The sequence below is a fragment of the Corvus moneduloides genome, chromosome 19, assembly GCF_009650955.1.
Source record: "Corvus moneduloides isolate bCorMon1 chromosome 19, bCorMon1.pri, whole genome shotgun sequence".
Taxonomy (NCBI): domain Eukaryota; kingdom Metazoa; phylum Chordata; class Aves; order Passeriformes; family Corvidae; genus Corvus; species Corvus moneduloides.
In genome coordinates, this window is record NC_045494.1 from 9,357,168 (window position 1) to 9,371,991 (window position 14,824).

Consider the following 14,824-nt stretch of genomic DNA (forward strand, 5'->3'; position numbering starts at 1 on the left):
GAGAAGGTAATCCCGGTCCTTTAGGAGTGGATGGGGGTGGGAATACGTGGAGTTTCAGGAACAGTCGTGTTTTAGACTTGCTGTGCAAGCTCTCTGCTTTCCTGGGGGCTGGGGGTGATCCCGTGGCCCTGTGGTACCACCAGTCTGTCAGTGCCAGCTACAGGGCCCACAAACCCCACAGCACTGTTTCTTTTCCAAGGAAGTGACTGACTGAGCACTGTTCATTTGCTTGTAGAGCTGCTGGTTAAATTCACCTGCGGGAGGCGGCGCAGCAGCGAGCGACGCCGTGAAGCACTGGCAGAGCAACCTGGAGCCAGCGCCAGGTGCGAAGACTGATTCCTTTGCTGGATTTGGATCCCTGTAAAGCAGCTGTACCTAATCAGAGCCAGTTGCAGGCAGCACAAGAAATCTGAGGTGTGTGTTAGGGTGTTTCAGGGTTAGTGCAGCACTACTGGCTGCCTGCACAGGTGTGTTATTTTCATTCCTGCTGCCACATTGGAGCAGTTGTTCAGGGAAAATTTTACAAGCTCGGTAGAGCTGAAATCTTCCCTGGAAATGTGTTCATAGTCTCTTGTCAGCTCTTGGGTAACTGGGACGGGAGGGCAGGGGGTTGGTGCAGCAGCAGCTGAGGACCAGCAAAGCCATTGGAGCAGGCGCAGGAGGCTGGATGGTGGAGTGCAGGAGTTTCCTGGTGCTCTGAGGCGAGTCCCAGTGATGGGACCAGGACTGGCTCCCATCGGCACAGCGAGAGGGGATTTACATCACCCTTGGGGGATGGGCCCCAGCGCCTTCCCATCGTGTCCTTCTCTGGGGAGACGATGGTTCCAGGTACTCCTCCTGTTGGTCCAGCTGTTACCGGGTGAGGAGCCTCAGCCCAGCACTGGGGGTGAATGGTGAGGTAAGAACTGGTTTGCACTGGGAAGTTGGACTTGTTTTGGGGCAGATAACAAGGTACATGTCCCAGGCAGTGCTCCTGTCTCCTGTTCACACAGCGGGTTCAGCTCCTGTCCTTCACCAGCCACCACTATTGCCTCACATGTTTATTCCTCCAAGCCTGGAGCAATGGAAACCGTGGCTGTGACCATCAGTGAATACAGCAAAGTTAGTCACTTTTATTTAAAAGAAATAACATAGTACAAATAAGTGTGCAAAACAATTCCTGTGGTTAAATACGCATAAAAGCAACATGCAACCTTGACATCAACATGGTAAGTTAGTCCTTAGTAGGTTACATGACACTAAAAGGGATTTGTCAAAGTTAGAGAGTTTGCAACTGAAGTCACAGAGTGTCAGGGCTGAAGCATCTGTGAAATTAGCTTTCAGGAGAGCAAGACCTCCCTGCCCCAGTGTTTAGTGCCACAGATGCCAAACTTGGGGCTATCTCAGGTTCTGGGTTAGGAGCTTGTGCCTTAGGGCACCAGGGAATAGGGTACCAATTTTTGGGGAAGAGTGTACAAGTCAGTGGGTTCAGTCTAACCTACCTGTCCCTGGGCCAGGAGCAATAATATGCGACAGCTCAAAGGAAAAAATAAGACAAATTTGCAAGTTTAAAGCCATTGCAGACATGGAACTTCCTGCCACCTTGTTCAGTTCTTGTGGTGGACACGTACATGGACTCTCCAGCCTCCCACCTACATCAGTTTGGCAGCAGTTTCACAGCTGTCACACCAGTACCGACTTGGATTATGGAAGGAATCACCTCTACAACTACAGGAGCCCTGGGTGCTTGCTGTGCTCACAGAGGAGAGGGAAGCTGGGTCAGCCCTTCCCTAAAGGTGCCTCCAGCTGCTCCACACAGTTTGGCACCTTGGACGGGTAATGCTGATCCCTCACCTGAAGCAGCACGGGCAGGGCCACACCACCACCACCCCCCAGCCCTGGGCACCAGGTCAGAGGACAAGCAGGAGTCAATCTACAGGTGTCCCTTGCTCCATCCTTGTCACCTCTTTGTTCCCTCAGCTGTGCCAGGGGAGGGGAGAGGCAGGACTCCTGCTCCTGGCCAAGCTGGTGGAGAAAGCGTGACCCAGAGTGTTCCCCCACTCCCAGCCATGCAGTGGAAGTAAAGCAATGCCTAAAATCTTCTGGCTTCACATCCCTTTTCCTAAGGCCGGCCAAAGGTGTGGACAGCCCCCGCAGAGCTTTCCCTGTGGCAGGCACTCATGTTGGAGCTACAGTCATGTCACAGTTTAGACTAAAGAGAAACCCAATAGGCACAAGCTTGTTGAAAGCCACATCTTTAAAACTTGAGTTGGTGACAGTAACCCAAAGAGATTTTAATGATGAATACTTGCAGAAATGAGAACAAACACATGTAGTCCACTACTTCAGAGCTGCTTGTGATCATGTTGAGCCAGGCTTCTCCATGAGCTCTGCTGAACTTCTGGATCAGTACTGGACATTCAGATACTGTCCCTCAAAGGTGCGGAGTGGCCGAGGCAGGATTTTGACCCGTACACTTCCCTCCACTCAGTCAAAGCTTGTCGTCTGTCATTTCTAGGAACTGAGCGTACACATCCCTTGAGCATTCCCCTTTTTGGTTGAATAAGAACTTGTAGTAGCTGCCATCTGCACATATTGCTGCAACACAAACAAGGAGGGTCAGTGGGGCTGTGCCAGAGGCGCCTTCCTCTTCTCCAGCTCCAGCGTAACCTGCCCCTCAGGCTCACAGAGGTGCTCTGGAGGGACCCTGGGCCACCAGCCCTGTGAGCCCCGTGCTGTGCCAGCCCTGTGCCTCCCTCCCTGGGCAGTGGGAGCAGCCAGAGCCCTTGGCTGACAGGGACACACAGCCCTGTCTCAGCAGAGTGTTCCCTCCCTCCAAGCCAGCACAGTTCAAAGCCTGGTTCTCCAGCCAGAACCTGGGGACGCCTCCATCACTCACCTATGACAGCATTTGGCTCTGTTCCAAAGGCACAAATGCACGGAGAGCCTGAGGGAACCTGGAATTTGGAAAAACTCCATTTGGAACTGAAGTATTTGGGGAGAAAGGTGGCAGAGGCCAAACTGAAAGAGAAAACAAAACACATTAACAGGTTGGTAAGGTGTTGACTGGAGTGGATTCAGAGCTGCTGGAGTGATTGAACAAGGTGCAGGGTTCACACTGCTTTTTATTATCTTTCAGTAAGTATCAGATAACCTGAGTAATTCCCCTTCTCAGGAAGGGAGACACTACAACTACCTTGCTGGCTTTAAGTGACTGCAAAAACTGCCAGAAGAATTGATTTTTAGTAGAGGAAAGTGTCCACAAAGTATGTGAGGGGCTAAACCCTATTAAAACCTACACTGACCCTCTACTGAAATGCTACGGCTCCACAAAGGACAGCAGGAACTTGGCAGTTACTAGAGAGTCCTAAATCTGCAGCTTCACTCCAGCCCAGCAGATAAATATTTCCACCTTGGCAGTGTAGAGATTTTGCTACTGAGTGACAGGGCCAGGGTTTTAAATGCAATTCAAAGCTCAAGGACCCCCCAGGGCTTCAGAACGGCTCCATCCCTACCTTGACTGCTTATTTCTTTTTGGGTCTTCTGCAGCAAAAATGTGGACTGTGCCGTGGTCACTGGAGACGCAGATGAGGGAAGCATCCTGGTTGAAGTTAATACTGCAGAGAGCACAGACAGCTGCAGGATTTCTCCTGGGACAGACCCACAGCCCTGGCACAGACAGTTCTGCTGCTGCAGTTGTGCACAGCAGCTGCCAGCCAGGGTGGTAACAGCTCCTCGGGAGGAGCTGGGGCTCCCCCGACCCAGGGCTGCTTTGGGATGAACAGGCTGCACTCGGAACAGGGCCTGCAGTGGCAGCAGCAGCAGCCCTGACGTGGCCACCACTGGCGTGGGTCACTCTGGCAGAAGGAAACGCACGAGCTCTGCTCTGAGGAGCGGGCAAAACGTGCAACACTGCTACCCCACAGTGGGGCTCGGCCCAGGAATGGGAGTTTTCATGGGGAATGGGCAGAGAGTCTCCCTGCTCCTGGAATAGCCCCACCTCTGCCCTGGGTGCTCCCCTGCACAGCAGAATGTGGTGATAAAGCTCCCCTTGCCCCCGAGCTCACTCCAGGCCCCTGAGCAGCGTTCAAGTGCATCAGGGCACTCCCTGGGTGTCAGTGGGAAGTTCAGCATCCCCCAGTTCCCAGCTGGGCTGAGCAGAGACACGGCCTGGCAGCAGCCACAGCTCTGTCCCTGGTCCTGTAACCTGTGCCAGGCTTCACAGAGCTCCCAGCTCCTGCCTTCCCCTGCCAGCAGTGAGCCCAGAGGGAGACGCAGAGGCCCAGAGTAGCTCTGGGACCTCTGAGTGCTGGGGATACCACACCCATCCTGTGCTGGCTGAGGGGCTCAGCACAGCCAGACCCAGAGATGGCACAGCAGAAGCAGCTGAACGTACCAGTATATATTGGCTGCTTGTGATCCTCGACGTAGCTCCTGGATTAAATGCCCTGATGAAGTATCAAATATTCTTATGAGGGTCCCCTTGGAAAGGAATCAAGCATTGTATTAGGAAAGGCAGAAGACTGTCTTTACATCTGTGAATCCTAAAATTGTGTCTGATCAGCATGCCCCTGCACACACTGCTCATGTTTTCTTCTTGGTAGATTTGCAAATCTCTCTTAATTTTGGGGAAGAACACTGGCTTCCCCACACACCATCACCACAATGTTATAATGCCTTAGTGTACAATCTCGTCACTTAGTGACCCAGGAGTCTCTTTCAGTTCTGTTCTAAGGCTCTGGTTGGTGCAGAGTGTGCCCAGGATCTGTGGGTCACTTCTGCCATGCTCCCCTCAGTACTACGCCATTTTTCATTGATGCTGTGCAATTCTTTCCCACTAAATATAATCAAGCTGTGGCTGGTCTTGTCTTAAAATTGGTTCAATTGACATAATCTAGAAGAATCAGTTACCACACACTCATGATTTGTATTGATCCAAATCTGAGGCACCCCCCAGTCAGGGGATGGAACACTGCACTGGGAAACTGTCCTTCAGCTGGAGTAAACCCAGCTTGACAGCAGAGCTGCAGAGCAAGCCAGTGAGTCTCAAATAAAGGGATCAACAAATCAGGGGTACCTTCCTCTGATGAGGACTGGGTGTACACTGGGTTGTGCCTCATCACCTGCAGCTCCTGTTACACACCCAGTTAACAGAGGCAGCTCTCCAGTCACACACCAGGAAGTAACAACCCAGCAGAGAAAGACTTGGTAAAGCCAGTTTAGTTTTGACTTAAGAGACAGGCTTGAGATGTTTGCTGACTGTGCCCAGACTCCTAGTTCAGTTGGAAAATAAAAGCTGTTTGAACTTCTTCTCTATGCAAAACAAGGAATGTTTAATACAAACGCAGCAGATAATGGTTCTATTTAGCAATGGAGTTGGCAGCTTTAGAGCTCTGTTTAGAAGACATGCAGTCATTAAGCTTAGGAGAGACTTGGGATACATTTTGTTTTTTTAAACTGTTTGAGTGACAGGCTGGGCAGTAGAAACTATGTGAAACAGAAACTTGTTGTATTAATTTGGCTTGTCCTTAAGAAACTCATTTCAGTGGAAGAAAGCAGCAAGAGCTCTGCTTGCCTCAGGGAGATGGGTCCATCTGCCTGACATTCCCTTGGGAGATGAATGCCCTGGCAGCCTCACAGTGGTTCCCAGGGAGAAGGCAGGTCTGTCACATTTGCCTCTCTCTGCCCCAGCCCAGCACAAGGGATCTGTACTTCATCCTAACTTCAGGTTCTTGTCTGTGTCTTGTCTCTTTAGGCCCATGTAACACGTGGCCACACACTCCTTTTCTGTGTGAGGGGGGCAGCTCATGCCATCCTGCCCTGTAACAGGGGCTAAGCCAGAGCAGAACTGAGCCCGCCAGTACAACTGAACTATTTGCAAGTATTTCTTTAGCCAGTGGGTTTGGAGTGAATTTAGGCAGAAGATAATAAAGGTGAAAGAATGCAAATAAGCTTCCCCTCCACCACTTTTTTTTTTAAATTAACAGTATCTATTGAAGAACACATCAAAGACATGAACTACTTGGGCCAAGCTGTGTTCAAATGTCACTGAAGAATCACTGCTACAGTCAGCTAAAACAAATACTACCTCAGGCACAGCCCTTGGCTGTCAGCTGTTTGGGCATCCCAGAGGAGCAGTGAAGATAAAGAAAGACTGGGAGTGCACAGTTCAGTGGCAAATCTTCCCAGAAGGTATTTCTGTGTCTCTCCTCCAAAGGATGTGACTTGCTATTTTATCTCACTACACTAGAACACACAGTAAGTCAGAGGCAGGGGACATCATTCTTACTTTTTCTGATGCTGTTGCAATTCTTGTTCCCTGCAGGTTTAAAGCGATACAGCTCAAGACTCCTTCGTGAGCTGGGATGTCCACAGGAGGCTTCTCCGTGTTAGCCAGATCCACAATCTGCACGTGCCCAGTGTGTGTTCCAGGAAATGCAAGAAGAGAATTATTACTATTTGGACAAAGGACACAGAGACCTGAAAGACAAAAAAAAAAAAAAAAAATTGGACCATTTCCATTACCTAATCAACATTTCAAACGTAAGTTTCTAAAATACTGGTAGTTTCAGAATAAGCAAACACCCATGGAATAAATCAGAATCTCATTTTAATGGCTAGTGCAGTATCCCAAAACATCATCTGCAGTGCAGTAAGTGTTTAATGACTTCTAAAGAAGTGACTGAGGCAGCTGAAGATAAATGGCATGGCAAGAACACAATAAACTTCCTTCCATTCCCCAGCCCACATGTACAACTAACCTTTAGGGTTGTAGCAGGTTTCAAAGACGTGCAGCTGGTGGGGATTGTGTGTAAATGTGAAAACTTTAATCATCGAGTCCAAGACAACCACAATTCTGAAACAAACCAGAAGTTCCTGTGACTTGGGGAGGGTAAAACAGGGACACAAACATTCACTCAGACCTGCAAAGGCTTTCTACTGATTTAACAGCCATGTTCTTCCTGCCCTCCCCCGCGAGACTCTCCCAGCCTTCAGCAGCCACGCAATGATAAGCCTGCAAAGCACTTTTATCCAGCCCCTCCACCCACGCATACACAGACTCCAGCTGTTCACAGCTGCTCTTGCTCTAGGGATCTGCTGGAATTCTCTTCACACTCCTCCATACCTAGAGAACCAGCAGGAGCCACAGGAGAATATTCCCCTATATTAGGGGACCATAAAGTCTTGTAAGCTTTTCACCAAGGCTTCACACACCAGTATACATAAACTGTGGCCTGTTTACACCTCATGCTTTGGCCCCAAAAGCCTGTTTTACCTGCAATTGCTGGTGTTACAGCAGGATCTTTTCCTTTTTACGAGCAGCTGGAAACAAGTAGGAGCACAAAGCCAAGCTGGGTGTTTGGGCCCCTCTGCTGTACCCACCTGTCCCTTCGCAGCTTCACCGCTTTGACTTCTGTGGAGAACTCTATCTCAATGACAGTCTTCTTCTTCAGGTCATCCCAGATCATGACTAGAACAGTGCAGAGATTGCATTAGACCATCAAGGCATATTCAAAGATCCACAGCTCCCTTATAACAGCTTGTAGTTCCCCAGCAGGTTCACCCAATGGCTAAGCAGCTGCAGACAGGCATCTTGCTAACCAGAAGGCATTGAGCCACTACGTATCAACCCCCTCATTCACTACAATTCATGCAGGCAGGAGCTGGTCAACTCCAACCACAAAAACTGACAATAAAGATACATTTTTCTAAAGAAAAGCAGCTTTTTTGTTTGCTCTGAGGGTTATAAAAGAAATCATGCAGAAGTTGAAAAGGGTAGTACATTTTCCTACAAAGCTTGCCAGGCAGAGAGCTTCCTGCTCCTTGCAGAGTTCACTGTGAGAAGGTCAGCAGGCCTTGGAGAGCAGTCACTGCAGGTACCAGCCTGTTAGCACTGCAACAGCAGTGATGCAACTCACTGCACCACGGTGACTTAAACCTGCTGCAACATCCCCTTCACCCGACCTTCAGGACATCAGCTCATGGCCCTGGGTGTGGGAGCTCTCTGGGCAGTGTCACACAGGGGCAAGGCAGACGTTTGCAGAGTCCATCCCTCCAGCTCACCTTTGTTGGGTGGGTACTTCGGCTTTTTTCCTCCACCTACTAGTGCTAAATAGTTGCAACGAAACAACATTTCGACATGGCCGACACCACCTTCTAGAAACTCTGGAAGACAAATGTTTTATTTAAAACTGTCAGAACCTGTTAAATTGCCATCTCATTTTTACCACTGTTACAACAAAAGCTCGTGTTATGCAGCACATTTCTCAGGCACCTGAGAAGAACAGCATCTTCCTACCCTGGCTGCCCTTAAAAACCAGAGAATGTAAATTCCTTGAAGGTTCTTCATACTGGAGCAGTAAAGCCCTGGATTTCATACAAGCCTTTGTGGTTTCTTCAACAGCACTTCTGAGTTCTGTTTCCTTCCTCAAGAGTTGTACTGGAACACTACCCCCTTCTGCACCAGATCCTCCTCTTGACTCCATTAAAGCAGGACAGCACATTCTGCTATGAAGAGGTGTTATCACTGTGACAAAAAGGTCTACAATATTTACAACTGATAACCTGAAACAATTTAAGAATGTGTAATGCGTTCTGAATCTATGATAGAGCACTGAACACAGTGCTGTACCGGTCTGACAGGCAATGCTTGGATGGGAATTTCTTGGAACTCCTGGATGTAAGACACACAAGCTGGGGTTGCAACAAGACTTGGTTTCATACTGGGTTACAGAGAAAATCAAATGGACAAGCTCCAGCTGGGAGTATCTTGGGCAGGTTTAAAGCTACAGAAACAATGAACAGGATCTCTGTGTACCTACGCAGCCAGTTCACTGTGAGCTCTCAGAATCCACAGGGAAAAGGCAATCTGACTCATAAGAAACTTTTCACCACAGGAGTCCTGGAAGCATCTCCATGCAGAGCTACTGGCAGGGAAAGTTTTGACAAGGAACTCCACAGGACTTCAGGCTAAATCCTGACTCTTTGAGCACACTGTCACAAGTGACAGTCCCAAGGCATGTTGCTTACAGAAGAATTTACTGTTAAGAGCAGAAAATAGTTCGTCAGCTTTGGCCATGTGAACAGTGACTAAAATCCTTGCAGTAGCAAGTGGAAGTGTGCCTGATTCCATAGGAATTGCTAGTTTAAGTACATTTTTCCTCTTATTAAATCCCTTTTATCACCACAGGCTGAAAGTGCTGGGAAACCTGTTTAGTAGCTCACTTCCTATATTTAGGGTTAGAATGACATGGCTCAGTTTCAGTTTCCCATATTTTGACTCAGTTTTGCTGAGTTGTTTGCTTCCTCATAAAAAGCTCCACTGTTAACACAGCTCATCTCCTGACTTCTGTTAAGACACAGGAGTAGCTTTACCACATTCAGATCCTCCCAAATTTTTAAAGCACACATAGAAGGTAAGATTTAGAGCATTAAAGGTCTGAGCTCTCAGTGCTCTTGCAGACAATATTCTTGAGTATGAGAAATGTTACACTCAGATCTCCAGGAAAAAGCCTGGAGTCTTACTGCCACACTGGATCATCCAGATCACCACACAAGAACAGAACAACTTCTGATTGGGTCCACAACACCGCTGCAGGGAGCGACTCCTCCTGCTCGTAAATACCCAGGAAATGCCTCTCCTACTCGGGGCTACAAACATTAGCAACAGCAAACACAACTCCTCATCAGCCAATTGTGCAAATTAACAGCACAGAGACGTTTTACAGGGCAATGGCACGAGTGAGAGTCCCTGTGGGACCAGCAGGAGCAGTCTTTCCTGAGGCTTTATTCAAAGCCTTGCAGGGATGGAAGAGTGAAAGCTGAGCAAGAATCAGTCAGTAAAAAAATGAGGAGGCTGAGCTTCCAACACAGAGCAGCATGGTGTAATAAGTAAGTGTTTACCTTGTTTCTCTTTTTCTTTGAGTGGATCTGCATTATAAACTCGGAATCCATTTTCCATTCCACATGCAAAGCATCCTGTGGTAAAAAGCACATATATATACACATATATAGTAATTGCCAGATACACTCAAGAAGGAAGCAAGAGCCAGAGGGTTAGGAAAGCATTACTCAACAACTGCACGGTTACACTCAAGCTGAAGAGCACTCACAGACTCTGCTAGTGATGGCAAGTGAAAATCTTTCAGAGAAGTTGTCCTGTATGCTGGCCTGGTGGAAATGTCTTGGTATTGGTTTTAGGCAGGTAAGAAAATAATAGAAGGAAAGGAAACAAATTCCCAACCTACCTGGATCCTGTCCCATGCACTCCAGAGTGCAGGAAACCAGCACTTTAATGTTTATGGTCCAACAGTTACGAAGCAAGCTCCTTCCTTTCTTAATAGATCCAAATTCACTTCATGATTATGACTCTGCTGTGGATGTTTCCAGAGCACAGTGCTCATCAAACAGCTTTTCCAACTGTGCTAACGAGAGCTGACTGCTGTACCATGCCAATAATTATATGCCAATAGCTGAAGTGTAACCCAGGACATAAGCAGAAGCCAGATTAAAACACTCTGGAAAATAATTGTAGCTACTTTTTCATGCAGAAGCATGCATGTGCTTCCTTAGCAGAATCTATTAAACTGCCAGTCCCTTGTCCTGCTCCTTTCCCTGCTAACAGGTGAACACAGGCACTGGTACAAAGAAATGCCACTATGAAGTCAGAGCAATGACAAGTCACCATGAAGCTGCTGTCACTGGCAGCAGCCTGATGGCAGGTTGGTTGCTCACAATTTTTGTGCACTGTACCAAAAATCCAGGTAAAGATCTCTGAGGTACTGGAACATAAGTTCCAGTTACTCTGGTTCTATTCTTATGTACTGCAATGATTCGAACCCCTCAAATAAAAGCTGAGGAGCTCTGTCTAAACACAACCCTTCCCCAAACTCAATACTCCAACAATCACAGGGCATGTGGGGGAAGAAAACAAAACACAAAAACCTATGTCCTTAACCCGAAAGACTCCCAGGTACAACTTCACCCTGTCCAAGATCTTGTAAGTGGCTAAAGTGAATGTAATAATTATAACAAGATTAGCAACCATATTGAAATAGGCTTTGATGGAACCCGGTTCACTTTGTCTCCTTCCCTCTCAGTGTTGGTTCCCTCTGGCAGCCGGGTCTGTGTGTGCTGCCGTGAACTCGCAGCATGACCGAGCTGCCGCCCCGGGCAGGACACTACCGGGATAGCCAGGGAGCAAACTGCAATGGAAACCTTCCCCTCTGTATAAAGCACTGCTGTACAGGATGAGAACAGATCTATTCCTCATAGCTGATCCATATAATTATTTTCCAGCAACAGTTTTCTAATCCCATATTGTATTTCCAGAAAAGTCAAAGGGAAGGGATGCTGCAGCTGTTCCGTAGTAAGAAAGCGCTGTAAGGTTTGAGTTGTGCTAATCCCAGAAACTCCTAACAACCCAAAAGAAGCATTCCTGATGCAATCAAACACATACTTTACACTTCCTGCAGTGCCACTACAGCTTTCTGCAGGACCAACCTCATGACTAAGACGTGGGCTGCTTTAATGCCTTGGGAATATCCACATTTTTAACTGAAGACAACACACCAGAACGTGGTGATGTGAGTAACAGTGAAATTCCCCACATGGTCGATCACTACCCACAGAGATATGAAGCTCTCATGCATGGCAACCCCTGAGTCAAACAAGAAAAAAAGTCATACAGGAAGACTCCTGTTCCTCCTTCAATTCCAGGTCACAGGAGCAGCTTTGAAGCTTGGTGATTCCCATCTGACTGACTCCTGTTACCAGTGGAATCACAACTTTGATGGCTACAGCTTGTAAGCCCTTCTGTGTGAGAGAGCTGGAAGGGGCTGACAGAGAAAGGAACAGTTCCTTAGGATCATTTCCTTCCATGGGAAGTGCACCTCTCGTTTCAAGCAGGGACAGATGAGCTGAAAAGCCACTGACAAAAGATAACTCAGATCCTTTTTTTTTTAAAAAAAAGTACAGATTACAGAGTTATTTCCCTGACCCACAGTCGTGCTTGTTCCTACAGTAAAAGTGCTATTTGCCGCCAGTGCCAGTGAGGCCAGAATGAGTTTTGTTCCTCCAAATCTGCAGAAAAAGGAAGGGTTAAATTAATGACCAGCCTAGAAGATGCCACAAGCTGAATATGGCATGTTGGGACAGAGAAACCTGCAGGATTTAGGGCCTGAGGTCCCGCAGTGGCAGTAGTGGAGTCCAGGGAAGCGATGATGTCCAGCAGAGTTTCTGCCATGGTGGTTTTCCTTGCCCCCACTAATGCTGTCTAAGGTCAAGAGCACAGAACGCTACCAACACTGCAGGGCATTCCAGCCCACTGGAGAAGACTAAATACATAAGTCAAGTGTTTCAACACCAAAACAAACCCACACCTCGGTTTTCAAACCAGCTTTAGGCTGCAACAGTGACATCAGAGAATCGTGTCAGCAATTTACAGGTATGGCCAATTTATTACGATGTTTTGTTCCTTCATTTCTGAAGAGCACTTTAGTGTCCTTCTCAAAGCATTAGAAAAGGATCCGAAATCAGGAGCTCACAGTCTCGAAATTGAGAAGCTAAAATCAGAATATTCTGACTTTAAACAACTGACAACTTCAATTTCCTTGTGTTACATTGTTTCTTTATTTTTTTAATTTAAAGCCTAAAAGTAGCAAAGGCACCTGATATAAAACCAGCATCACTCAATTCAGAGCGAGGGAGGCTCATGGCAGAACAACCACAGCTTTTTTATCACTTGCTAGTCAGGGAGATTCAGCCCCAGAGAGACTTCTTCGATGATTCCTCCTGCTCTCCCATCCTTGTGGGATTGGCCAGTCTTAAATTACTAAGAAATTAGGTTATTGTGACAGTACATGCAGACACCCACACTTGTGAGCTTCGGCACCCAAGTGACTCACGTTCTATTCCCGGCAGAAGAAGGAAGCAGGGAGCTTTCCCTCCTCTCTGCTCTCCTTTGGGTGGCCAAATATCACCTGCCCTTCAGCACTTTAGAAGAGCCCTAAACTGATAAAAAGTCATTGTGTTACCTGCAGTGCAACGTCATCACTCCTAACAGGAACAGCTCCAGGAGCTGCCAAACAGAAGCCAATTGGTTTTTTAATTCGTGTTTTTTGTCATCACTCAATTGCCTGGCCAGGTGAGGTAGGACAGGACATGAATACTGCCAGCTCACAGATTCCCAAGACAAATTCCTCAAGGTGCTTTGGATGTGACATTATTCAAAAAAGGGGTTTATCCTGCATTTATTGCTACAGAACTTAAGGAAGCCTTTGCAACAAACAAGTTTTACACTAAAATGATGATCTTAAGGCATTCTGCAATAAAAGAGAAACTTTTCTTCTTCCACAGCTCTACAAGCCAAGCACCAAATACCACTGCTCCGTTATAGACCCTGCAGATCTGAAATGAAGCTCGTCCTCAAAAATCTTTTTCCATCTCCATTGCAGAGGCAAGATGAAAATAAGTGCAGAGCTGCTGAAAAACAGACTGTTCTATTCTTTTCCAGTCTATGGAATAGCAGGAAGAGAGCTGCCAAGATGCTCACACCTCATTACCTGCTTGGTGTGCTATTGCCAAGATGTCATCAGAGATGTTTGACTAAAATCAACAGAATAACTCGTGTTTACACACAGCTTCAACAGCGTCAGCAACAGCTGCTGTCTACAACGACAGAGCTGCAAGAGTGTCTTAAGCAAGAATATTATTTGTCAAGGCAAAAGGATGTTACAAAATGATGAGCTTCTACTCCTTATCCCGCAAAAATGACACTTACTCATAAGACTGGTGCTATTTTTGTCTTGCAAAATCAGGATGAGGCACATGCACCCCCCTTCTGGAGCAGGCCTTCCCCTCTAACAAAGGGAAAAGATAAGCCAAGGGTGCAGTGGAGATTCACAGGGGTCTGTGTATCAGTGCTTGCCTGCCAGTGTGATTAGTAGTGTTAACCACAATTTTTAAAATACAAACGAGGTAAAACGAAAGAAAAAAGCAGTTACACCACTGATTTTGAATGTGGAATACTTACACTGAGAAAGGGCTGAACTGTGGGCAGTTCCCAAAGAAGCCCCTGAAGCACAGGCTTTGAGGAGCCTGACAGGGCCACACAGAGGGGGCAGCCAACTGCAGCAATCCCCAACAAGCCTGGTCCTGCTCCTTCTCCTCTCCTCTCCCCCCCTCCCACCCACCCAACTCTCCGAAGCGCTGGGCGCACACACGACCGCACCAGTGCTGAAACAACGGGAGAACCACTAAATCCTCCTGCTGCCAGCGGCCTTCCCGGCTCCTTGCAGCAGCTACAGCCGCCGTACCTGGGACATCCCCTACGGAAGCTGCAGCCTCGGGACGCCAGCGGGACCCCGCAGTGATGGGCCGGGAGCCGCGGCAGCCCCAGCCCCGGCCCGGCCCGGCCCAGCCCAGCCCGACCCAGCCCGGCCCCGGCTCCGCACCGCCGCCCCTCCGCGGCACCACCCGGCTGCCCGGGCCCGCAGGCTCACCGTGGTCCTGGTTGAAGCCGGCGTAGAGCAGCCCGTTGCCGTGCGGGTTGGCCGGGAGCAGGTTCATGGCTCCGGCTCGGCCCCTTCGCCCCCGCCCCTCACACCATGGCGGCGCCCGCCCGCCTCAGCCCCGCCGCGGGAGCCCGAACCGGGCCGAGCCGAGCCGGGCCAAGCCCGCCCGAGCCGAGGCGAGTCCAGCCGGGCTCGCCGGAGCCGAGCCGGACCGGGTCCGGCCGGGCCGGGCTGAGCAGAGCCGAGTCCGGCCGAGTCCCGCCGGGCCGAGGCGGACAGGCCGGCGGCTGCTTCCGGCCCGCCAGGCGCCGCTGCCGAGCGCAGAGCCCAGC

The 14,824-nt window shown here is 48.7% G+C and overlaps 1 protein-coding gene across 1 annotated transcript; it reads right to left on the bottom strand.

Annotated features, from left to right (window-relative positions):
* Positions 1–1,088: 1,088 nt before the first annotated feature.
* WDR45B (WD repeat domain 45B) lies at positions 1,089–14,794 on the bottom strand. The gene is made up of 10 exons (XM_032129337.1): positions 14,481–14,794; positions 9,883–9,957; positions 8,044–8,145; positions 7,363–7,450; positions 6,741–6,835; positions 6,269–6,459; positions 4,376–4,461; positions 3,495–3,596; positions 2,879–3,000; positions 1,089–2,577 (listed from the first exon to the last, which is right to left on the bottom strand). Exons 1-10 carry the CDS (start codon positions 14,545–14,547, stop codon positions 2,471–2,473), a joined length of 1,035 nt encoding a protein of 344 aa, XP_031985228.1. The 5' UTR covers positions 14,548–14,794; the 3' UTR covers positions 1,089–2,470.
* Between the last annotated feature and the right edge of the window lie 30 nt (positions 14,795–14,824).